Here is a 25,112-nt window from a genome sequence, read left to right as displayed (position 1 = left end):
ATTCCTGGCCTTGCTCAGTGGGTTAAGGATCCCATGTTGCTGTGAGCTATGGTGTAATTTGCAGACACGGCTCAGATCTGGTGTTGCTGTGGCTGTGTTGTAGGCTGGTGGCTGCAGCACTGATTCGATGTCTAGCCTGGGAATCTCCATATGCTGTGGGTGTGGCCCTAAAAAGACAAAAAAAAAAAAAAAAAAAAAGAAGAACGTTCTCCCCAAATTATGAACTTTTTTGATGTTTTGATCAATCCTCCTAATCTCTAACATTCTCCTTAAATCAAGGAATAATGTAAGTCTGGATATTGGAGAACTTATCTAACCAAAACCTACTTACCCTACCCTTAAATTCAGGGCTTGTTCTCCTTGGGTCTGTACTTAAGCAACATCAATGGCAATGCCAGTAGAAGACTCCAGCACTTAGAAGCCTTGTTCTTTCTCTTCTGTAATCATATATTTCAGGATGCAGTACAACCAAATAAGTTTTGGAAAGGCCAGTAGAAATATTTTTGGTAGACAAGTTGGCTTAAAAGAAAGACCATAATGGAGTTCCCCTCGTGGCTCAGTGGTTAACGAATCCGACTAGGAACCATGAGGTTGCGGGTTCAATCCCTGGCCTTGCTCAGTGGGTTAACAATCCGGCGATGCCGTGAGCTGTGGTGTGGGTTGCAGACGCTGCTCGGATCCCGTGTTGCTGTGGCTCTGGCATAGGCTGGCAGCTACAGCTCCGATTCGACGCCTAGCCTGGGAACCTCCATATGCCGCGGGTGCGGCCCTAGAAAAGGCAAAAAGAAAAAAAAAAGGAAGAATATAACTATCTTCATTAATTTTGAATTTTCCCCTTTGATATCTTCTACTCATTCCTGAAAAATGAACATTTTAAAATGAGAAAGAGAGCTCTGGAGTGCGCATTTTTCTTTTAGGTCATGTTTTAAGCTTTGGTAAAGAGTATTTAATTACTCCTATACATCTGGACACTAGACACTGAAGTCTTCCCAAGGAGTGAGAAATGCTCTTTGGGCAATTATAGCCCCCATGATGAGAAGGCCATATGGCCAGAAATACAACTTCATTTATCTGCATTTCCTTTCTCTGATATTGAGTATTTCAGAAATCTAGTTGCTGGAACGCATTGATGGAAGAAACCATTCCAAATAAAATAACCTTGAAAGAAGGAGAAGTCAATGGCTTGATTTTGGCTTTTGGATTATGAGAGAAAAATGTTCCTGGGGGAGGATTAGCCTGAATAGGAAGAAATTCTTTTTATTTTGCATGTTCAAGAATGTTGCTCTTGGGTCCTTCAGATTTAAATTTAACTTAGTCTCAAAACTCACCAAGAGTCTCCTTACTTCTTTGTGGGAAATACCATCCGTTTTACTGTGCCTTTGAAGGCGTCTTTCACTTGTTTATTTCGAAGTGTATAAATGAACGGATTAAGCAAAGGGGCAACTGAAGTGGTGAGAACAGACACCCCTTTGTTAATGGCCACTCCTTCCTTTGCCGAAGGTTTGATGTAGATGAAGATGCAGCTGCCATAGGTGATGGAAACCACAATCATGTGGGAGGAGCAGGTGGAAAAGGCCTTTTTCCTTTGCTGGGCAGCGGGGAATCTTAGAATGGTCTTGATGATGCATGTGTAGGAGAGGACCACACACACCAAGGTAATGAGGAGAGTCAGCACAGCGAAACTCAAGACAATTCTCTCTATGAGCACAGTGTCTGAGCAGGTTATCTGTAAAACGGGAGATGTGTCACAGCCAAAATGATCAATCACATTGGAGTCACAGAATTCCAGCTGGAGGCCCACGCCAAGGGGCGGGAGGATGATCAACAGGCCGGCAAACCAGCAGCAGAGAACGAGGGTAGTGCAGACTCGGTTGTTCATGATGGTTGTGTAGTGCAGGGGCTTACAAATGGCCACGTAGCGGTCATAGGACATAGCGGCGAGGAGAAAAAATTCTGTGGCTCCAAAGAGGACAACAAAAAATAATTGGGTGGCGCAAGCATTATAGCTAACGGTATTATCTCCAGTTGTCATAGTATACAGGAATCTGGGAATACAGACAGTCGTGAATGAGACTTCTAAGAAAGAGAAATTTCGGAGGAAAAAATACATGGGTGTTTTAAGATGAGGATCCGAAAGTGTGAGGGTGATAATGATGAGGTTCCCAGCCACACTCAACATGTAGGTGAGAAGCAAAAATGCACAAAGCAGAACTTGGAGTTTTGGGTCCTCTGTCAATCCCAGCAGGATGAATGTGGTTATTACTGTATGATTTCTCATCACTGCCTCCTGCTAAGTCAAGGGGGATTCCACCTGAAGAAAGAAGCATCGTAAGAAGCTGGTATTTGGATCTGAATGAAGCATCCCAGCAAGCCAGCTCACATGCACTTTCTTCCTTTACTTAATAATAAATTTGTTAACATAGCAGTGCTTTTGACATCTTACTAAGAGGCATTTATAGACAGTATCTATTACAGATCTTATGTCTATAAGAGAGATAGATAATTCTAGCATAGAATTAGATAGATAATTCTCTGATTCGAAAGCATATGTACAAAGATAGAAACAAGTGTATAATGTGTCTGATGTGCAGTTTTCCAACAGTACTGCCTTGATGTTGTGTGTCCTTCTGAAGAAAGTGATATCACATTTGAAATTTGTTCTCTCCCATCCTCATCTGTCTTTGTTTTCCATACCATACCATACCAAAACGCTCCAATTTCAAAACCAAGAAGGATCTGTTCATTAGTATTTTGGGGGTGTTTTAAATTAGAGCATTTTTTAGAGCAATATCATGTTTGTAGCAAAATAGAAGGTAAAGCACAGAAATGTCCCACATATCTCCTGCTTCCACATACGCATATTTTCCCCATTATCAACATCTCCCACCAGAGTGGCTCATGTTACAACAGATGAACCTACAGGGACACATCACAATCACCCCAAGTCCTTTAGTCTAGCTATGGCTCAGTCTTGGTGTTGTATGTCCACGGGTTTGGACAGATGTATAATGAGCATTTTATGTTGATCATCTCATGTGATTACACCATCCTTTAATAGCAGGACATTCACTTTAAAATGTTAGTTCTTCTCTTTGCCCTTCAAAGAATTTCTAAAGAGGGAGAAAAAATGTGCATCTTTGCTCAGTCACCCTATATTTAGGCAAACGAAAGTATTTCTATGCCAGTTTGGGGACAGCTTAAGCAGAGGGATTCCTAAAGTGGAATACAGAAAACATTTCTGGAATGTGACTATCAAGCAGACCGAACCCTGCTGTGGTGCTCTGGGTCACGGACAGAGCCGAGGGGGATGGCCTGAGGCAGCTGCTTTCTTTGCCAGCCTGACCAACCCTGTGCTCTTTACAGCCGGCAGCCCTCAGAGTCTGTCTCAGGTCCAGCTTGGTGATCTGATGGAACAATTTCTGCTGCTCACCTTCCCCAATCACCTCTCCCCCCTAAGTTACCAACCTGCTCCCTTATGTTCTCTGAGTTTAGACATATGTAACTTGACCAAGTGCCAGCTAGAGACAAAGGGACCCATATGAGCCAATCTTTGTAAACAAAGTACCCTGTCTTTCTCATTGACCTGTATGACGGTCCATTTCAGCCCCTCCCAGGAGTTTTAAGCTGCCTTGTACTCTAATTTATATTACTTCAGGAATCCCATTAGAGGCTCAGGAAATTCCCCTCTCCTTCATGTCAACATTTACCTGCACGGGAGATTCATATTTCAAGCAACTTACTCTCAGGTCTCCATCCTGTAAAAGAAAATGAGTAAATGCGTTCTTACCAGGGATATCAGTTCTTAACAATAATGTAAAATACTGACCTGTAATAGGCACTAGAGTTTTATTAGGGAGGATTATTATTATTAAAGGAGCAAATTTAGGAATAATGCAAAAGTCTGCAGGGAAACCCTACATGCTTCTACATAAGAGGAAGAACTGATTTCTTATGTGTGCAAACAATTGCTCCAACTGACCCAATGTGTGCATTCTGAGTAGAGAATAAAAAATACCCGAGGTTCCTCTTATTTCCTATTGTCCAATGAAACAACCTATATTTATTCATTCAAATAATTCATGAAGCTTGTTAAATTAAACAGTGCTTCTGGCATTGCAGTCAAGCCTGTGGTAACAGATCCTTTGACTATACGACTGCCTTTTTTTCGTGTTTACTCCCAGTCATAACAATATTCTGCATTGTATTGGGAAGATTTCCCTGGGAGAATGAGAATACTTCTTTTTATTTGGATCAACTTGGTAACTATTTCATTGAATACATGATGAATTTTACTACCTTCCTCCTATAATTAATGTTTTTCAATTAACATTAACATGGAGGGTTTGAAGACACACTGTGCAAAACTGCCTCCTCTCACTGTCACTGTGGGACCTAGAAGGGTGATTGAGATTTGGGTTTTTCCTTCATCAACTCCCTATTTAATGAATTAAAACAATATATTTGAGACACTTTGAACTTACGTATGGAACAAAGCTCAGTCAGTCTTCATTCGGGACAGAGATTCGAGAAGCGAATCTGTGCCCCCCATCCCCCCAGCTTCCACCAACAGTGGCCAAAAGGACTTAAATAACAGGTAATAAGATGAAGTAACTTATAATACTGATATTATTTGATTTCTATGATGCTAGAATGTATTATTGGGTCGTGGTATCTTTCCAGTCACCTCTTTTTCTTCTGTCTCTTTAGCAGTAACTGCTCCCTAACTGATGGTTATGTCTGTGCCTTCCAAAGGCTAAAGCGACCATGGCAGGAAAATTCTAATTTCACGTCCCTTCAGAATAACAACATATCAGAAATGAGTGTGGTTTACCTTTCTGCATAATTATAATAAATGAAAATTCACATTTTAAAACTGACTGAACTCACTCTCTGCCTATAGTTAGAGAATATGGAAAAAGCCATCATGACAAATTACACACTTCCTTTTCTGATAGCTTTTAGCAGAGGCTTTTGAGGGAACCACAGTCTGAGGAGCACTGTGTTGGAGAGGAGGTTCGTGTCCACTTCTGCTTTCACTTTCACAGTCCACCTGCCCCAGCTCCCAGTCTCACCCTCCGTACAAGCCCATGTGAACACACACACACACACACACACCCCTCTCACAGGCAAGTTTGACAAATGACAGAATTCTCCTGGATTTTCAAGGCCTCTGGTGTAATGAGCCCTGTCTCCGTTTTCTCTTCCTTCACCAAGCCTAAAACTACACCTGAACTACAATTCCTAGTTTTTCTGCTTAACTCAAGGGGAAAAAAAAGATGGTTGCAAGAGATAAGGAAGCTTTCTCTTGAGTTTTGAGGGCCTAGCCGATCTTCCTGGGCAGGGAGGCAGGCCTCCCTGCAAATTCTGTAATTGCAACATTTCTTTTATAGGTTTAGTCTGCTAGGAGTGTGCAGGGAAAACCTCTGAGTTCACAACGAAATAGTCCTAGTGACCCAGTTGCCAAAAGGTACTAATGAATTGGCAGCAGTCTATCTAATAAACAATGTAAAACACAGGTAGCAATGGGAACAGTGTCCCTCAGAGACACTGTGGGTGGTCTGACATCTGAATGCCATTTTGATTTCTTTGTGGAATCTCTTTGTTGTTGTTGTTGTTGTTGTGTTGTTGTTGTGTTGCTATTTTCTTGGCTGCACCCGAGGGCATATGGAGGTTCCCAGGCCAGGTGTCGAATTGGAGCTGTAGCCACCGGACTACGCCAGAGCCACAGCAACGCGGGATCCGAGCCGCGTCTGCAACCTACACCACAGCTCACGGCAACGCCAGATCGTTAACCCACTGAGCAAGAGCAGGGACCGAACCCGCAACCTCATGGTTCCTAGTCGGATTCGTTAACCACTGCGCCACAACGGGAACTCCTCTTTGTGGAATCTTTGTGTGTTTCCTAGAATCAGACAGTTTGGGTATTTTCTATATGTTATTTACCTTTGACGTAAATATCAGATAAAATGAAAAATAAAAACCCCTCCCTCGTTTCACAGATGAGGAAACTAAGGATCAGAGAAATGAATGGTCAAGATGCCCCATGCGGTGTGGCAGGTTTTGTTCAAAAGTTTATCTGAATTCAAAGATCCTGCTTCTTCCTCCATACTACCCTAGACAGCTGTTGCAACATTTAAGAGCCTCCATAGCATTTAAATTTCAAACTTGATGTTCTAGTGCTAACCCACCTCTATTTTCACCCTTTCTCCTTCTACTTATGACTTTCTAGATAGGCAAAGAAACTAGCTCCTGGTATTTGAATTAATGCAAAGTTTGTCCTCCCACGTACTGGATAAAACCTGCCTGGTTCCAGGATCTGTTTCTCGTTTTGCTGTGCCTTATTCCCGAACTCATGAATATGAATAAAGCTTTTCTTTGACTATCTCTGCGGTCATTTCTGAACGTTCTTGCTCTTGCTGCTCATGTTGATCCTGGTGTCAAATGATGGAGCAGAGGTAGGAACGGCCTCTATGGAGCAGGTGTCTCTGCTGTCCCCCTCCTCAGGCTGCTCATTACTTTACAGGGGTTTCTCACACGGAATAGACATGTCCCATCACACCTCTCTGTGATCCTTCTATTGGCCCTACTTGGCCCACATGTGCCCTACACTGAATGAAGTAGAAATTCCAGAACTTTCTCCGTATGCTATTGAGGAAAGCATCCAAAGTCTCTACTGGAGAAGATTTATTATGCAAGACTTGCTTGTCTACTCTTTAACAAAAGTCCAGGAAATTCCAAGGGATATTCCATTCAGCAGCCTTTGAGAAATACATTGTTGACCAGGGACTTGGCTTCCTGAAGTGCTCTGTAGTGACTATTCTTAAAGTCCAGGAATGACAACGGGAAACAGTGGTTTTGAAAAAGAGCTCCTTAAATTCAGTGGGAGAGGGAGACTCTAAGAGAGTAGGGGCCAGGTTGGTGGCAGCACTTAAACTCGAGAGATAAGTGTGGTTGCCATGGTGTCCAATAGGGCTGAAAGATTTGATCTGTAGTGATGTCTGGTGTTGGCCTAAATATCATGCTGCCTCTAGAACTAAAATAGATGGGCAGTCACAATGGGGAAAGAATAGTCTCTTCAATAAACGGTGGGATAAATTGGATATCTACATGCAAAAGAATGAAACTGGACCCTTATTTTACACCATATATAAAAATCAACTCAAAATTAATTTAAGACTTAAATCTTAAGACCTGAATATATAAAACTCCTAGAATAAAATGTAGTGAAAACTCCTTGACATTGGCTTTGGAAATAATTATGTTTGGATATGACACCAAAAGCTCAAGCAACAAAAGCAAAGTTAAACAAGTGAGACTAAACAAACTAAAAATATTCTGCACAGCTAAGGAAACAATCAACAAAATGACAACGCAGTCTGTGGAATGGGAGAAAATAATTGCAAACCATATATCAGATATCCAATATATATAAAGATTTCTTAAAATTCAATAACAAACCCCCCAACAACCTGATTTAAATGAAGGCCAAAGGATCTGAATAGACATTTTCCCAGAGAAAACATTAAAAAGGCCATCAGGGTGTTCCCATTGTGGTGCAGTGGAAACGAATCTGACCAGGAACCATGAGGTTGTGGGTTTGATTCCTGGCCTCGCTCAGTGGGTTAAGGATCTCGCATTGTCGTGAGGTATGGTGTAGGCTGCAGTTGTGGCTCAGATCTGGTGTTGCTGTGGCTGTGGTGTAGGCTGGAGGCTACAGCTCCGATTCGACCCCTAGCCTGGGAACCTCCACATGCCACAGGTGCAGCCATAAAAGGACAAAAAGCTCCCCCCTCCCCCCAAAAAGGCCATCGGGTACATAAAAAGATGTGGAATATCAATAATATTCACAGAAATGCAAATGGAAACCTCAATGAGATACTGCCTCATACCTGCCACAATAAAAATATTACAATTGTTGATAACAAGTGTTTATAAGTATATGGAGAAAAGGGAACCCTGGGACTCTGTTGGTGGGAATGAGTAAAATGGTACAGCCATTACAGAAAACAATAGGGAGTACTCTCTAAAAACTAAAAATAATACTCTCATATGACGTAGCAGTATTTCTTCTGGGTATATACTCTAAGGCAACAAAAATCACTATTTCAAAGAGATATCTGCCCTCCCATGTTTATTGCAGCCTTAGTAAATTAACCAAGCATGAGTAAACAGCCAAGATATGGAGACCAGTTGAGTCATAGATGGATAAATGGGTAAAGAAGAGGAAGTATATACAAAGGAATATCATTCAGCCAAAAAAAATGAGAAAATTCTACCATTTTTGACAACACAACTAGATTTTGAGGACAGTATGTTAAGTAAAATAAGCCAGACAGAGAAAGACAAATCTAAAAAAATGCATAGGAACAGAGACCAGATTTGTAGTTGCCAGTGGCTGGGGGAAATGGGTGAAGGTGGTCAAAGACACAAATTTCTGGTTATAAGATAAATAAGTCCTGAGGTTGAAATGTAAAGCATGATGATTATAGTTAATGATACTCTATTGTACTTAATGAAAGTTACCAAGAGACTAGATCTTAAAAAATTCTCACACAAGAAAAAAATTGTACAGCCATTTTAGAAAACAGAGGTAACTGGTGTTAACTAAACTTATGATAATCACTTTGTAATATACACACATGTAAAATCTTTATGGAGTACACCTTAAGCTTATACAATGTTATTTGTCAATTATATCTAATAAGATTGCAAAAAATAAAGGTCTATAATGTCAAAAATAAAAAAAATGTTTCAGTTTAATAATAAATTAGTTCCATCTTAGTCTGTAGCAAGGTGGTTTGTATTAAAAAAAACGGAGAGAGTCAAATTACATCTACCCATTATCCTGTTTTTGAAATAGTGGATTCTAGGAAAGAATCCCAAGATAAATAATTTTTGACCTGGAAGAACTTAAATTTAAAGAAATGAATGGAAAAGGACAGCCCCCCTTTTTTTTTGTTACTGCATTTTTGTGTTTCAGATGTAAGGAAGATGAGGTACTATTTGGACCTTCTGGAAATTTATATTCATGCTCACTTATAGACGTGAACAACAATGGAAGTTCTATTTTTTAAGTTTTATTGAAGTAAAGTTGATTTACAATGTTGTGATCATTTCTGCTGAAAAACAAATGACTCAGTTTTTATACATATACCCACAGCCATTATTTTTCAGAAAGGTCTATTTGAATTAAGGCTACAGTGCTTTCTTCAGTCCATGGTTCTCAGAGTAATAGAAAAGAAACTTTGGTGGCAAGTTAGGCTCTAAATTCAGGACTGTACGGTTGATTTGAATTAGAACACAGTAAAAGATGAAATGTTTATATGTGTAAATTTTAAATTTACACAATCATTGCCTAACTCTTTGAAAGAAAAGCCATCTTTTTTATTGAGTCCCTTGAGGCTTGTTTGACTTGCTTATTCCGTAGCGTATAAATGAAAGGGTTCATCAGAGGAATAACCGAAGTGTTGAGCAGGGACACCGCCTTATTAATGGCCACTCCTTCCTTTGCCGGTTTGATGTAGATAAAGATGCAACTTCCATAGGTGATGGAGACCACAATGATGTGGGAAGAACAGGTGGAGAAAGCCTTTTGTCTCTGCTGGGCTGAAGGGAGCCTTAAAATGGACTTGATGATGCAGGTGTAGGACACAATCACACAGACGAGTGTGACCATGAGGGTCAGCACAGCCATGATTAAAACAAGTTGTTCTACAAACTGAGTGTCTGAGCACACGATCTTTAGAAGAGGAGATGCATCACAGCCAAAATGGTCAAGGAGATTGGAGTCACAGAAATCTAGCTGAACTCCTAGGCTGAGAGGTGGGAGTACGACAATTAACCCAATCAGCCAACAGCCAAGGACAAGAGTGGTGCATATCCTTCCATTCATGATGGCGGTGTAGTGCAGGGGCTTGCAGATGGCCACGTAGCGGTCATAGGACACGGCGTTAGGAGAAAAAATTCTGTTGCCCCGATAAGGATGACAAAAAATAACTGGATGGCACAGGCATTATAGGTCACGCTTTTGTCCCCAGTTGTCATGCTATACAGGAATCGAGGAACACAGTTGTAAATATTATCTCTAGGATGGAGAAATTCCGAAGGAAAAAGTACATGGGTGTTTTAAGGTGAGAGTCCACCAGAGTGAGGAGGATGATGACCAGATTTCCAACAACAGTGAAAATGTAGGTCAGAAACAGGAATACCGAAAGAAACACCTGGAGTCGTGGGTCATCTGTTAATCCTAGTAGGATGAAGGAAGTGATAGCAACGATTTTCATCACAGTCTTCAGATACATAAGAAGTCTGTATTATAAATCATAAATGTTGAATCTGAGGAATAAAATATAAAAATAATATCTCAATAAGCTATATATAGAAAAGTAGCGAAAGAAGCCTGTAGAAGCACATTTTAGAGCTTTTACTTGATCATCAATGATCACGGTGTAAGTGAGCACATCATGCTTCATTTCCCTGGACTCTGTTTTCCCTTCCTTGCTCTTCAGACTGTAGTTTATGAAAAATACTCATCTGAAATTTCATGTCTGTTCCCACAAATTTAAATGTAGATCTCACAGTCCCTGGAGATTTGGCAGCCATCCTGGTGTTCCGTCCTCGGTAGAGTAGGAGATCCACAAATGACCATTAATAGAAACAAATGGATGAAAATTTGTTTTATCCACTTGCCATTAAAGCCTGTCAATGTATCATTCTCATACCTTAGGGTCATAAAATACTACCAATGTCTTATTCACACTATTTTCTGTGCTTTGCAACACGTGTCCCCTTCAAATAATTTCTTAATCCCTCAACATCCTAGAGAAGCTTTTATTGTTTGGGTGACTTGGGAGCAGTATCACGAGTTATCATGAAATTTCCTGAGTCCCATCCTCCTCCAGAACTTCTTCTTTGCACTCCTTTCATGATAGATAACATGCTGAAATAATAGCATATTCGTTTTTTTCTTGTGACGTTTGTGTTTCTCTTGCGAATCAGTTTGACCAGCCTCTGTTTTTTGTCCTTTCTTGAATTCCTGTTTCAACGTTCATCCATTGTCTAAGGTCCCACCTGTCCTAAGCTTTCCCAGAACCCTAACAAATTGAATGTTTTGATCGTTTTCCCCAGGGAACAGAGTCCTGCCCTTAGGTTTTGCACAATCCTTACAGAACCTCCTATTTCAGCTCCCAAATGCCTTCTGAGGCTGTTTCCAGCTCCCTAATAACATAGAATCTATATCCTCCAAGATGTAGATGAGGGAGGATATTCTTGGGGAAAGCGCTGCTTTCTTTGCCATGATTTCTTTCACTGAAGACACACCTTACCATTGGGAATGGCTTTAATCACTGCTACCCTATCAATGCTTGAGGACATCTCTTTGTTCTCAGCAGCCTGGCCCAAGAAGAGACTCACATTCTGTGCTTATTCCCCCAAAGAACGGGTATTGTCAGGTATTAACATTAACAAGGACTAAATATGACACAGAGAATAAATAAACCTTGCTATTAAGTGTGACTGTTCTTAAAAGCTGAAAACCCACAATCCATCCTTAGGCGCTTCCCTACAAGGTTGCCTCCCTGTGTTGCTTCCTTTGAGGATCATGGCAAACAGCCATCATTTCATCACCTTCCAGGAAAAAAACCCTTGAGCAGTTTTTCATTTCTCACATTTCTCATCTATTCACTCACTCTCTCAGGGATGAGGGTATATTGAACTTTTAAAAAATCAGCGCTGGAATTTAAGCCAGTTCAAATTGGATCCAAAGATTCCATGTTTCCAGGAATTGTCATTTTAGGATGTGGGCAACTGCTCATCCTTTGTCAATTCTCATAGTCACAAATTAATTAAAATGTTAGCTTTTCAAATGCTTCCTAGCTACGAATGGTACCTCCAGGGCATCTGGGTTACTTCAGTAAGTGACTAGAATGGTATTTCCTTAGGAGATAAATTCCTTTGCAATGTGAACGTTTTTTATGTGATATTTAAGATATTCCCCACGAAATACCTTGTGTGCTGTTTCCCTCCTGGCCCGGGAAAGGTATCCTGTCTTTTCTGTCAGGCAGGTTGCCAGAATGTGATAGGACACCTTCCTAGGAAAAGTCTGCTGACCTTCGCTTACAGCATAAAGGGTTTGCCTACGTGTTGACAACATTTAAATAAGGTGTGCCTGTGCCGGGATTGCTCTCTGAGGCTGATGTGGTGGTTTCCTGAGAGCTACACATCTTCCCACTTAGTGCCTCCAAAGTTGTCCTCAGCTCCTTCTACCAGTGGACCCCAATGCTCATGCTGCCCAATATACTGACTCCCACTTAACATTGCGGGGTGGTACACCGCTGCATACCATAAAAATATATAACCTTGTGCCTCAGTTCAGAGGACATGGTGGAATGAGATTCGCAATGAACTTCACATTACTGTTTGAATGACTGCTTTAAGAGGAAAATCATAATAGAAAGAAATTATATTTAATTCTGTAGTTTTAGGCTATGACTGTTTCACTTCCTGCTATCAAGGAATCATTTTAAATTATGGAGAATTGTTATTTATTATTTTGTCTTTTGAGATAATAACATTACCTTAATCCCTCACAATAAAATAAAAATATGTATTTATTCTCTACATTCACCTAGAACTAAGAGACAAATATAAGAAAGATTTCCTAGAATCACCTCGTACAGAGTTCATCATTTTTCATATCTTGTTGAATTTATTTACAATCTGTTTGTACATATATTAGTTATGTACAAAGGCAGTTATATATAGTTTGTGAAATTAATTTCATATGTAAATAACATTTGATATTTTCCTCACTTAACCTCACCTTTATTCATGCAATTGTTTTTATAGTACTTAGAGTGTATTTCCTCATGTCATTAAATATTCTTTAAAAACACAACTTTGCTTATTATATCCAAACATATAAAGGAGAAAACGATAAAGTTAGTAGTTTTAATATTGATCATCAAAATTTCTTCCATTTGTTATAAAATAATCTTTTAGTGGGCATTCTTATATATAAAACTTTTTTTTTTTTTTAACTCATCAGATTTCACATTTAAGAACTGGTCAAAAAGAAACACTGAATAAAGGGCTCCCCATATTTACTGCTAAGCCAGTCCTTTAGGAAATTTGTCCTCATGTATAGTTCCACTATTTGTAAGTGAGAATCTCTATTTTCTGAAGCCTTAGGGATTTGAGAATTACTGCTTTGGATTTTTTTTGGTCTTTTTGCCTTTTCTAGGATTCCCCAGGCCAGGGGTAAAACGGAGCTGTAGCCGCCCGCCTACACCAGAGCCACAGAAACGCGGGATCTGAGCCGCGTCTGCAACCTACACCACAGCTCATGGCAATGCCCGAACCTAACCCCACTGAGCAAGGCCAGGGATCGAACCCACAACCTCATGGTTCCTAGTCGGATTCGTTAACCACTGCACCACGATGGGAATTCCTGGATATTATTTTTAATACTTTTACTAACAAGATAATCCTGATTTTTTTAAATTGGTATTCTTCTTGTGAAGTTTGCCACTTTATTCTAACTCATAGTCATTTCACTTCAAAATCATCACCATTATGTTTATCTGACCTTATGATGTTTTCAATTAATAACACATGCGTATTTTACATTCCTTTTTTTTTTTTTTTTTTGGCGGCACTTGCTTCGTTTGGAAGTTCCCGGGCCACAGCAATAACCAGAGCTACATCAGTGACAATGCTGGATCCTTAACCCACTGAGCCACCAGAGAACTCCTTTTACTTTACTTTTTTTGTTTGTTTTTATATATTTACCTATGTGAGTTATTTGAGTGCACTAGTAAAAGAACAATTAACATCAGAGGCTCTAAAATCCTAGAATGTAGTCTGACCTAATTAATGTGACTTTAATTATTATGGATTTGGACAGGACTGAGGCAGCCAAGGGATGCACTGGAAATGTTTAAGGATAAGTTAAATAACCATTTAGCAGAGTGATGGAAAGGGGTGGTTGCCCCTTTGAGGCTGTTTCTAACCCTCATGTTGCAAGGGTCTTGAAAACATGAGGAATTTTTTGAGATTCATTTTTGGCCCCTCTCCTTATGCCATGGCAGTGCCAACACTGCTGTGTACGTATCTGGTCTTACCTTTAAGTCTAATCTCTTCCAAGATCACAGCTCAAGAGTCATGTTCAGATTTATCATGTTAATAGAACAAAGTGGCAGCTTGAAGATTACTTTTCAATCCTCTCTGAACACAAAGGTACTTCTTATATCACATTTTCCAGCAGAAAGTTTTAAACTCAGTGCCTTTCCCCAAGGGCTGCTTTTACACAATTTCCTGGTTCCAGTTTTTGAACTTTTAGGCACATAAATGACAAACATTTCATACTTACTTTCTGATGGTTCCCTGACTTTTCAGGACATTTAACCCAAAGTTCCTTCATGAGTCTGAGAAATACTGGGTGCTAGTGACTGTAATTTTGAGCTAACTTTGCCCCACTTTTAAGCCCTGCATACTCTTCCAGGTAGAAGTGTCTGCAAATGCAAGGTAATGGGCAGTGAGCTACCAAACATCACCACATCGCAAATGGAATCTGATGAGAGTGCCTGTCTCTCATGTGACTATTATAATACTTCTTTCTAAATTCTGTGATTGAAAGAATGGAAAACAATGGTAAATAAATGCTAGCAACTCTCCCTGGCTGTGAAGTGAAGATGGGCTGAGCTTTTTTTGCAAAGAGATGGATTACTCTATACATTCTCATTAATAGAAATGGCAGGTGTTTTCTTGGTTTTATCTGCTTAAGTGCATAGGGATCAATTAAGGGAACAAACAAAAATGTCCTTGGTGACCCTATTCAAACCACCAATGAACCTATAGTAAAATTACCTTTGGTAGAAAAAAAAAGAAAAAAATTAACACCTGTATGGCAGTGTCCACAGAGATGAGAAATGAAATCATAATAGCATCAGTTGCAGGGCAAAAAGAAAGTCAGATGATAAAATGACAATCAGATTCTCATAGTGTTCTTTTTACATGATCTAAATGCTGGGGGTCAGCATTCTAATTTTGTTATAAGACACCCTTAAGTGATCTACTCAAGTCAGCCCTCCAGATATCTGCTTATTAATTTTTTTTTAAGGGCTGCACCTGTGTCACATGGAAGTTCCCAGGCTAGGGGTCCACAGGAAAGTTCCCAGCTGCCAGCCCACACCACAGCCACAGCAACGCCAGATCTGAGCTACTTATGCGACCTATGCTACAGCTCACTGCAATGCCTGATCCCCAACCACTGAGCAGAACCAGGGATCCAACCCATGTCCTCATGGATACCAGTCAGGTTCATTTCTGTGGAGCCGCAATGGGAACTCCTGTGTTTTTTTGTTTTTGGTAAACAGTCTTATTTCAGTGGGTAGGAGTGTTGATATTTAATTATTTCATTCTACTGATCATGTAATACAATTCATCCATTGGTCCTATTTTAAGGTAGAACTGATTAATATATACATATTCATTGTTCACTGTAATTTCATGTTCAAAACATTCTGGGACCATGTTCAGTCCACAGGTGTCATTCTGATTATCAAGAATGCAGGATCTGGGTGTATTAGGTTTATGCATATACACTGTTTAATCATAAATCCAGAGATGGAACCCATCTTTCCATGGTGCTCAGCAGGGCCAGCTTTTCATGAAGCTCGTTAGCTGAGAACTCAGATGTCTGAGCTGCAGTCATGTCACCACCTGGAGCCTCCTCCCCATCCAGGGTGAACAGTAAAAATTCCATAGGTCCCGATAGCATCACAGCCATCATACCTACTGTGGAAATAGCTTCAGATCTTTTATAAATGTGAGTCAGCTATTGACAGAGAAGGGTGGGTCCTTCCAAAGCAGCAATAGGGGAGATTTTCCTGGGCAGAGGGAAATATGGGCTGAAGTAGGAAAGGAGAGGGCAGGGTGTCAGGGATTCAGAGAAAGACAGGCTGGGAGAAACAGAGGCAGGGGCACATTTACATGGGTGTCTTTCTGCACTTCCTGTCCTAGTCGCTCCATCTGTTTTTCTATGCTGTTATCAGTATAATTTTCCTCTTTTTCAGGGGAGTGCCTTTGTTTGTTTGTTTGTTTGTTTTTATTCTTGGGTCTCTGTATTTCCATATAAATTTTAGAATCAGATTGTCAATTTACACAAAAATAATCTGCAAGGATTTTGGTGGAGTTTGTTTTATATCAAAGGATTGATTTGAAAACAATTTACATTTTAGAGTATTGAATCTTCCAATCCATTAACATGGCATCCCCACGCATTTAATTTCTTTTAATATTTCGTAGGATTTTCTTTGAGGTGGGTATGGGTCCATGTCTGGCTGTGGGCTGTGGTGATCTGGCCACCGTCACAGGTAACTGCCCCTTCCCTGCTCAGATGTTGCTTTGGGTCTGGGCCACCTCTGTGTCTCCCAGCTGAGCTCTCTGCTCCACCGTGGAGCTGCCTTGTGAAGCAAGGGGGGCTGGAGAGTTCGCTGGGCTCAGGCTAGGGCACCTGCCATCCTCAATGTGTTCTCACTCCCCCTCCCCACCCTGCCTCGGGAGCATCCAAGCATCGTGCAGGCCTCACAAGCAGAGTCTAAGCTTCCCAAAGCCTCTTGTTAGTCCCACGTGTCCTCCTAGATAGGCAAGGGCTTGTCTTCCCTGTCAGACCCCAGGGCTGGGGCCCCCAACATGTGGCTCACACTGCCCACTCCCAGGGAGGATCTCTGCCCATGTAATCTGCCCTCTCTGAACCCTCCCAGGGGCACAGGTCCCAACCTGATGATCACTTTTCTTCCCTTCCTCCTCAATTCTGGGTGTTTCTTTCTTTAGTTTTTGTAGAGGAGTCTTTCTGCCAACCTCCAGTTAGTTTTCAATGAGACTTGTTCCACATGTAGATGTGTTTCTGGTGTATTCATGGGGGAGATGAATTCTGCGTCCTCCTACTCCACCATGTGATCCAATTCCCCGTAGCAAGTAACTTCTGAATACAAGGAGAGAGCAGAGATACTTAACAAATGGTAAAGTGGAGCCATTGAAGATGAATCTGTAAATTCTAATATCCATGCATTGTGCTCTCCAGAGAAAGAATAGCTGGGAAAAAAAATTAGATGCAATTATAGAGAAAAAATTTCCCCTTTGGTCAATAAGATTTTAATTACCAAGTGAGAATCAAAAAAAAGGAGGGGGAATGATTACATAATGGTAAATTAAGAATAAATTTAAATAGAAAAAAAAGCTAAACACTTTACAGAGAACTCTACCCAATATTCTGTGATAATCTATGTGAGAAAAGAGACTGAAAGAGAATGGATATGTGTATGTACAATTGAATCACTTTGTTGTACAGCAGAAATTATCACAACCTTGTAAACCAACTATACTTCAATAAAACTTTAAAATATAAAATTAAAAATTAAAAAAAATCCCTAAACACTTCTTAAGAATAATTATCTCTCAATGTATTGCATTTCATTGCATTAATGGATCAATATATGCCATAGGTTCATCACTGGAATTCCTAGTAAAAGAAGATGAAATTGCTCCAGGAAGATTATTTCTCATAGAAAATTATACAGTTGAGAAAGGAACCATTCAAGTTTGAGACCAAATTAATTCAATTTAAGAAATAAAAACAATCAAAATGTTTTACTTTTATTGTAACCAATAGAATTAGGTAATGGTATATTCCAGCAAGAAAGAAAAAAATGCATTCACCCAAGAGAGGAAAATATATTTAGGGTAACAGGAGTAGGGTAGTTGCAGATATGAATAACACTTATTCTTAAATCTAAAATAACATTGGTAATAAAATGAAAATATTACCATCTCTTCTCATAAGACATCAGTTAATAGTCTTTAATAAAACAGTCCAAAACAAGTGGAAGAAGAAAAAAAATAAGGCTAAGTGATTTGCCTTATTAGCAATGGGGGCCTAGATATCAACTCTTCCTAGATATTACAAGAAAAATCAAAATTAAATATGTGTGTTAAAGTATTAAGGGTAGGAGTTCCTGTTGTGGCGCAGTGGTTAACAAATCCGACTGGGAACCATGAGGTTGTGGTTCGATCCCTGGCCTTGCTCAGTGGGTTAAGGATCCGGCGTTGCTGTGAGCTGTGATGTAGGTTGCAGACGTGGTTCAGATCCTGCGTCGCTGTGGCTCTGGCATAGGCTGGTGGCTACAGCTCTGATTCGACCCGTAGCCTGGGAACCTCCACATGCCGCAGGTGCGGCCCTAGAAAAGTCAAAAAAAAAAAAAAAAGAAATATTGCTTGGTTCCCCAAATGATGATGCAAATTTATAATTACTGAGATAAAAAAGTTTATTCAAATTTTTAATTATAAATTAGTTTGATGAAAAACTTAAAAGTTTCACATTTGTGAATATACCAATTAATATGAGTAATCTTACACAGGAAATTTCTAGAAAGGTGTAATCCGAGGTATTATGGGTGGTTATTATATTGGGTTTACCTTTTCTATTTTTGTTAGTTTAATTTTATAATAAATAGCAACTTTATTTCGTGTTTTATTATTTTTTTATTTTTTGGCCACAACTGAGGCACATGGAAGTTCCCAGGCCAGGGATCAAATACGAACCAGAGTGGTGACCTGTGCCACATCTGTAGCAATGCTGGATCCTTAACCCACTGCCCCACAACGGGAACTCCATAAATAGCAATTTTAAACAATAAATAGAAATTACTTTACTCTTTATAATAAAAAGCAATCACTAGATTTTGCAAGAAAAAATATGTGTGTTAAATATGAAGGGTAATACAGAATAATAGGAATGCGCTTAATACTACTGAACTGTACCTTTAAATTGATAGAGATAGTAAATTTTATGTTATGTATAAATTACCACAATTATAAAAAATAGAACAAGAAAGTATAAACAAAAACCAAAAAATATATATTGAGGGCAACCCCAAATAAAATTTTGTATCTAGTTTATAATAAATAGCAATTACTTAAGGTAAAAATAATTAAATGAAGGAAGGGAAAATTATCCCATTAGCAGCTATTAGTAACTATAGATGTTTTTGAACAAGAGGAAGAGAATGTAGACTTATTCTTTGTCGTTTTGGTTTTATTTTATGTAAAAGTCCTGTGTCGAATTCATCGTGGAATCTTCAGCTCTCTGAGGACACTGTCCCCATGGCTGCATGTTTCAGGATTTTTGCCAAATGATTGCTCAGAAGATTCATAAGTGATTTTAACACCCAGTTTACCCAGGATTCATGTTTATTCACTTGGTTTCATGTTTGGCACATGAAACAATCATCAATCTTCTCACTGTCAGAAATTCTCATTTTTGTCTAGGAAGGTTCAGTTATTGTGTTTCTCCAAACTGGAGCGAGTTCTCGATATTCCTCCAGACCTTGCATCTGTAATAACCTTTCAAAATAACACAAATACTTTGGTAGGAAAGTCTTGACCACTAGGTGAAAATGAAAGAATCCGATAAATCAGTGCCATCCCAGAGTTGCCTGTGAGGTGAGTATGGGTGAATGAGTAAGAGTGACCTCTAGAAGTCCACATACAAGCCTATGCATAGTCTTCATCCTTCTAAACCTCAGGAATAAATAACCAAGTGAAACCATTATGTCTGTGGTCTTGGAGAGACTTAGAAAATTATTTTTTCTTTTCTTTCTTTCTTTTTTTTTAATGGATGCACCTGTAGCATATGGAATTTCCCAGGTGAGGGACTAAATCTGAGCCACAGCTGCAACCTCTGCTGTAGCTGTGGCAATGTCAGATCCTTTAACCCACTGTGCTGGGCTGGGGATGGAACCCGCACCGCTGTAGCAACTCTAGCTGCTGCAGTCTCATTCTTAACTCATTGCGCCTCGGCAGGAACTCTGAAAATTATTATTTCTTAAAAACGGTTTGATGTTTATGACCAAAATTAGAAAGATGTGGATAGTTAATCAAATTTTGATTATAAGAAACAATAATTCATAATGTTGAATTGATTGAGGCGACTAAGGCTGGGTTGATACATTAATAAATAGCAGACAACCTAAAAGCAAGTGCAGCGAGGGACTTCTAGAAGCAGCCTTGAACTGGAAATTATCTGCCGATATGATTAAGAACCTTGCCTCTTTAAAATGTTCAGTAGTCTAAAAGGCAAGGGAAGTAAAACATACCAAACAATTGCGTCAACTTAATTTTCAATATATTTAGGAGCAGGGACAGGGCCTGAAGTTTTCAGAGCTGTGTAAGTCTAGAAGTCTCAAGACTGAAGCAAAGAGAGATAGGTGGGCTGTATATACAATCTTCTTCTACATTTGAGTCCATTACAGCTCACGACAACACCATTTCCTTGACCCACTGAGCGAGGCCAGGAATTGAACCCGCAACCTCATGGTTCCTAGTCGGATTTGTTAACCACTGAGCCATGATAGGAACTTCAAATAATATATATATATATTTTTTACATCCTCTCTAGAGCATAAGGTGTGACAAAACACATAGAAAGGTCTTAATGTGGTTTGGGAGATTTGGAGACTCCTCTGAAGAGTCTAAATAGAAAACAGAGGAACAAGTCCCTGGATGCTGGGTATAGATCAGAATCAGCAGGGGGAGTGAGAGACACAAATGGTTAGATGACAATACTTTCCAGACAGGTAGTCCATGTAAGATGACTACAATCCCTGACTTTCCCCATGGTGTGCTTTTAGAGCTACTCTCCATAACTTCAAGACCGACCGACCAACCAACCAACAGACAAAACCTCCCCCTGTTTGAGTCAGGGAAACAGCAAAATTAAGTGAAAGTACCTGCATTGTCAATAGAATTGCAAGATACTGTTACACGAAGAGAATGATAGCTTGTTCTCAGTTGTATTAACATTTGTAGGGCAATCAGTGTTGACTTTGGTTTTAGTGTAGTGAGCAAGGAGTATGGCAGGAGTTATGGCAGGAGTTATGGCAAGAGGAGCAGTTGATGAGGCATTCCATTGCGAACATGTTCACTTAGAGAGAGGGTGAAATTAGCAGGTGAAGACGTTTAACATTTGAAGAGATGACATCTAAGATGCAACGGTTAGGAGTTCCCATGGTAGTGCAGTGGGTTAAGAATCTGACTGCCGTGGTTCAGGTTGCTGTGGAGGTGCGGGTTTAATCCCTTGCCCAGGAACTTCCATATGCTGCGAGTGTGGCCATAAAAAAAAAAAAAGATGTATGACACTTTGACTCAATATTTTTATAGATCATATAGAAAATGTCAGAAAGCAGAACGTCTAATTTTATTGACATTTTCATTTCAGACATATGTAAGTATACATTGGTGTGTGTGTGCATGTACACTGGACTGTCACATAAAATGTCTATCTTACTATATGTTGTGGTTAAAACTGTTTGAAAGCCAATTTTCTAACCTATCAAATGACATATCAACAGAGCTGAAACCATGAATTATTTTAAACCATCAAGTAAAAAAAAAAATGCATGTAAAATACATTTCCTGGCTTTTCTAAACAAAAGTCATTCTAAACATTTTTCTCACCCTCTTCTCAGATCTTACCTTCCTCAGTTTTACATGCAGATTGGGCAGAACTCAGGACCCAGCAATGAGAAACCACACGTCACTAACCCGTTTCATTCTCCTAGGATTGACAGATGATCCACACATGCAGATTTTGATTTTTCTATTTCTCCTCACCTACATGTTGAGTCTAACTGGCAACCTGATCATCCTCCTCCTCGTATTAGTGGATTCTCATCTCAAAACTGCCATGTACTTTTTTCTCCAAAATTTTTCCTTCTTAGAAATCTCCCTCACTTTTGCCTGCATTCCTAGATTCTTGTACAGTATATCAACAGGTGACAGGGCCATTACCTGTAACGCGTGTGCATGCCAACTATTTTTCACAGACGTGTTTGCAGTAACAGAATTTTTTCTCTTGGCCGCCATGTCTTTTGATCGCTACGTGGCCATCTGCAAACCCCTGCATTACGTGACCATCATGAACCACAGGGTCTGCCGAAGGATCGTCTTCTGCTGTCGGATGGCCACCTTGTTGATCATCTCCCCACCGTTTAGCTTCGGACTGGCCCTGGACTTCTGTGACTCTAATGTCATTGACCACTTTGTCTGTGATGTTAATCCACTCCTGAAGATCGCCTGCTCAGAGACAAGGTTCATTGAACAGATGACTCTTGCTGGCTCTGTGCTGATCTTTATCCTGACGCTCGTGTGTGGTTTTGTCCTACGTGTATATCATCAGAACAATTCTAGGATTCCCCTCTGCCCAGCAAAGGACAAGAGCCTTTTCGACCTGTTCTTCCCACATGATTGTGGTTTCCATCACCTACGGCAGCTGCATCTTTGTCTACATCAAACCTTCAGCAAAAGATGAAACGACCCTTAATAAGGGAGTGACGATACTCGCTACTTCCATTTCCCCCATGTTAAACCCATTTATTTATACTCTGAGGAACAAACAAGTGAAACAAGCCTTTAATGACTCAGTCCAAAGAATTATATCACTCTCAAAGAACTAGGGGAATGTGAAGTCAGGATCCCTAAGAAGTTTTCTTGTGTGTCTGTCCTATCCTGTCTCTTTCTGAAATATAGTTAGACTTCCATTCTATACTGATCTTGATCAAGTCACTCCTATTGTCCTCTTATAACCCAACCTCTTTGAGAATGATAACCTTTATAAAAAAATGAAAACAGTTGTTTCAGGAAATCTAAGGATGACCTCACTCTTAACCTTTCCTTATGAGTGCTGAAAGGATCACACATCATTTCTCAAAAAAAAAAAAAACAAAAAACAAAAACCAAAAAAAAACATAAAACAAAAAAACTTACGGAATTATTTTTCCTTATGGAGGTAAATAATGTTAAAAAGAAAGAATAATTTTTTTTTTGTCTTTATCAGAATTTTCTAGGGCCATACCTGTGGCATATGTAGCTTCCCAGGCTAGGGGTCTAATTGGAACTGTAGCTGCCGCCTATGCTAGAGCCACAGCAATGCCAGATGCGAGCCCTGTCTGTGACCTACACTACAGCTCATGGCAACGATGGATCCTTAACCAACTGAGCGAGGCCGGAGATTGAACCCACAACCTCATGGTTCCTATTCAGATTCATTAACCACTGAGCCATGACGGGAACTCCAAGAAAGAATAATATTAAAGCGGGCGCTTTGCACAGGCGGCAAGAGCAGTGGCTGGGCGGTGAGGGTCTGTGTCCGGCCGAAGGCGACGAGGCGGGGACGACATGGAAGTGAAGGACGCCAATTCTGCGCTGCTCAGTAACTACGAGGTGTTCCAGTTACTGACTGATCTGAAAGAGCAGTGCAAAGAAAGCAGCAAGAATAAACACTGTTCTGGGCAGCAGAACTTGAATACTATCACATAGGAAACATTAAAATACATATCAAAAACACCATGTAGGCACCAGAGTCCTGAGATTGTAAGAGAATTTCTCACAGCAATGAAGAACCACAAGTTGACCAAAGCTGAAAAGCTTCAGCTGCTGAATCACTCAACAGCTATGACTGCTGCTGAGATCCGGCAGCTGGTGGAGGAGAGCGAAGAACGGATGGCAGAGGAGCAGATCGAAGCTCTGCTCCACACCGTCACCAGCATCCTGCCTGCGGGGCCAGAGGCTGAGCCGAAGACAAATACCAGCGATGACGTGACAATGGACGAAGAGGACCCGGCCTAGAAGAGCACAGTTGGCTCCAGGGTCTTGTGAAGTCGAAAGGCCCAGCAGCCATTTCCCAGACATTCAAAAGATTATTTATTTGGTTTTACCTTCTGTCCCAACAGGCCTGATTTTGTGGCTGCTTTGGTAAACCACAAAAATAAGCCTTCCTCAAAAAGAAGCTAAAAAGAAATTCTTGTGCTTTGGAGAAGAGACCTGGTAAAGACAGGCTGAGGTAGTGGTCAGGGCAGAGAGCTAAAGAAAGGAGGACAGGGTTGAGGAGGACAAGGACGGGGAACCCCCTGTGGTAAAAATCCTTCCATGGTCTTTGGCGTGCCCGGGGCAAGGTCCTTGCGCGTAGCTGGTAGAATACTTCCTTGTTGCCTCTGATGGGCTCTCGCCTAATTAATTCCATCTGCTTCCCTGGGCGCTTCCCTAAAGGCCGAGGAGCACTGCTGGGATGAAAGCTGAGTTAGGAGAATCCCAGTAGGTGGCTAAAAATGCGCAAAGCAGCAGATTTTTGCTCTAAATTAAAATAAGCTACTGACCTTGGCTTACCTCTGAGGACGCTTTTCCTTGAGAGAAACAGAGATAAAAGAACAGCCTGGCCAGCCCTTCCTCAGGTCCAAAGGCCCCTTTCCTCTCTCTGCTAGCGTGGGCCCTGTGAGCCGGCTCACTAGTTAGTCCTAAGTGTTAGAGCACCGGCTCCCTCCAGTTGAAAAGAGGCGTCCAGGCCAAATGACCGCGTCGCCTGCCTTTCTGCCCACCTTCGGTTTCCTGCCCCGTGACAGGCGCTGCTTGTTGAGGCCAGCAGGTGAGCTTCATGTGCACAACGGGCACATTGCGTCTTTTTAAAGGGCACAGTTATGTCGCTCTTTTGTGGACAGAATAGGCAGAACTAGAGGTTGATTAATAAGACTTTAAATTTGTTGGCTCTTGCAAGGTTGCATCAGTTTTTGAAAATTTAAAATATGAGAATAATTACCGTGTGAAGAACTTCTTCATGTTCATGCTTTGGAGAGTGTAGTAGCCCCAGACGTGTCGTTGCCCTTAGGTCCTAGGAATATTGTTAAAAATTAATTCCCCCATTCACTCTGCTCCCTATTTGGGGAAGAAAATGCCCATAGACATTAATTTTTCAAATTGGCACTCGTTTTGTTTGTACGATTACATATTTTCAGTGCTTCTGTTAATTGGATTACTTCCCGCCTCTTGCTATTCCCAGGTTATTTCAGCCTCCCCACCACCCCTGCCAGCGGGCAGTTACGTTCATCTTAACCTTATCTTCTAAGGATCAGTTGAGATCTGCTCACAGGCAATGTTGAAATGAACAGGGCATTTATTTTTAAATCTCCTTCAAGTATCAGGAATTTTGCCAGGAGCTACTGATTTGTCAAGACAGGTATTTAGGTGCTCATATCATTGTTGTTGCATTTTTGAGGTGCTTTTTT

At 40.5% G+C, this 25,112-nt stretch overlaps 3 protein-coding genes and 1 pseudogene across 3 annotated transcripts; 2 read left to right on the top strand and 2 right to left on the bottom strand.

Moving 5' to 3' along the window:
• Positions 1-1,339: 1,339 nt before the first annotated feature.
• Positions 1,340-2,278, bottom strand: LOC125131743 (olfactory receptor 6C2-like). Its single transcript, XM_047788515.1, has one exon. It carries the CDS (start codon positions 2,276-2,278, stop codon positions 1,340-1,342), a length of 939 nt encoding a protein of 312 aa, XP_047644471.1.
• A 7,077-nt stretch (positions 2,279-9,355) lies between these two features.
• On the bottom strand, positions 9,356-10,301 carry LOC125130477 (olfactory receptor 6C2-like; annotated as a pseudogene).
• Positions 10,302-21,577: 11,276 nt separating this feature from the next.
• Positions 21,578-22,511, top strand: LOC125131595 (olfactory receptor 6C2-like). The gene is given in 2 exon segments (XM_047788387.1): positions 21,578-22,200; positions 22,202-22,511. Coding segments are annotated over 2 exon segments (933 nt in total).
• Positions 22,512-23,178: 667 nt separating this feature from the next.
• On the top strand, positions 23,179-24,033 carry LOC125131742 (DNA-directed RNA polymerase III subunit RPC9-like). The gene is made up of 2 exons (XM_047788513.1): positions 23,179-23,277; positions 23,374-24,033. Exons 1-2 carry the CDS (start codon positions 23,233-23,235, stop codon positions 23,680-23,682), a joined length of 354 nt encoding a protein of 117 aa, XP_047644469.1. The 5' UTR covers positions 23,179-23,232; the 3' UTR covers positions 23,683-24,033.
• The last annotated feature ends 1,079 nt before the right edge of the window (positions 24,034-25,112 follow it).

This window comes from Phacochoerus africanus, chromosome 7 (assembly GCF_016906955.1).
Source record: "Phacochoerus africanus isolate WHEZ1 chromosome 7, ROS_Pafr_v1, whole genome shotgun sequence".
Taxonomy (NCBI): Eukaryota; Metazoa; Chordata; class Mammalia; order Artiodactyla; family Suidae; genus Phacochoerus; species Phacochoerus africanus.
Note: the sequence above shows the minus strand (reverse complement) of the source record. Positions and strands in the feature narration are given on the sequence as shown.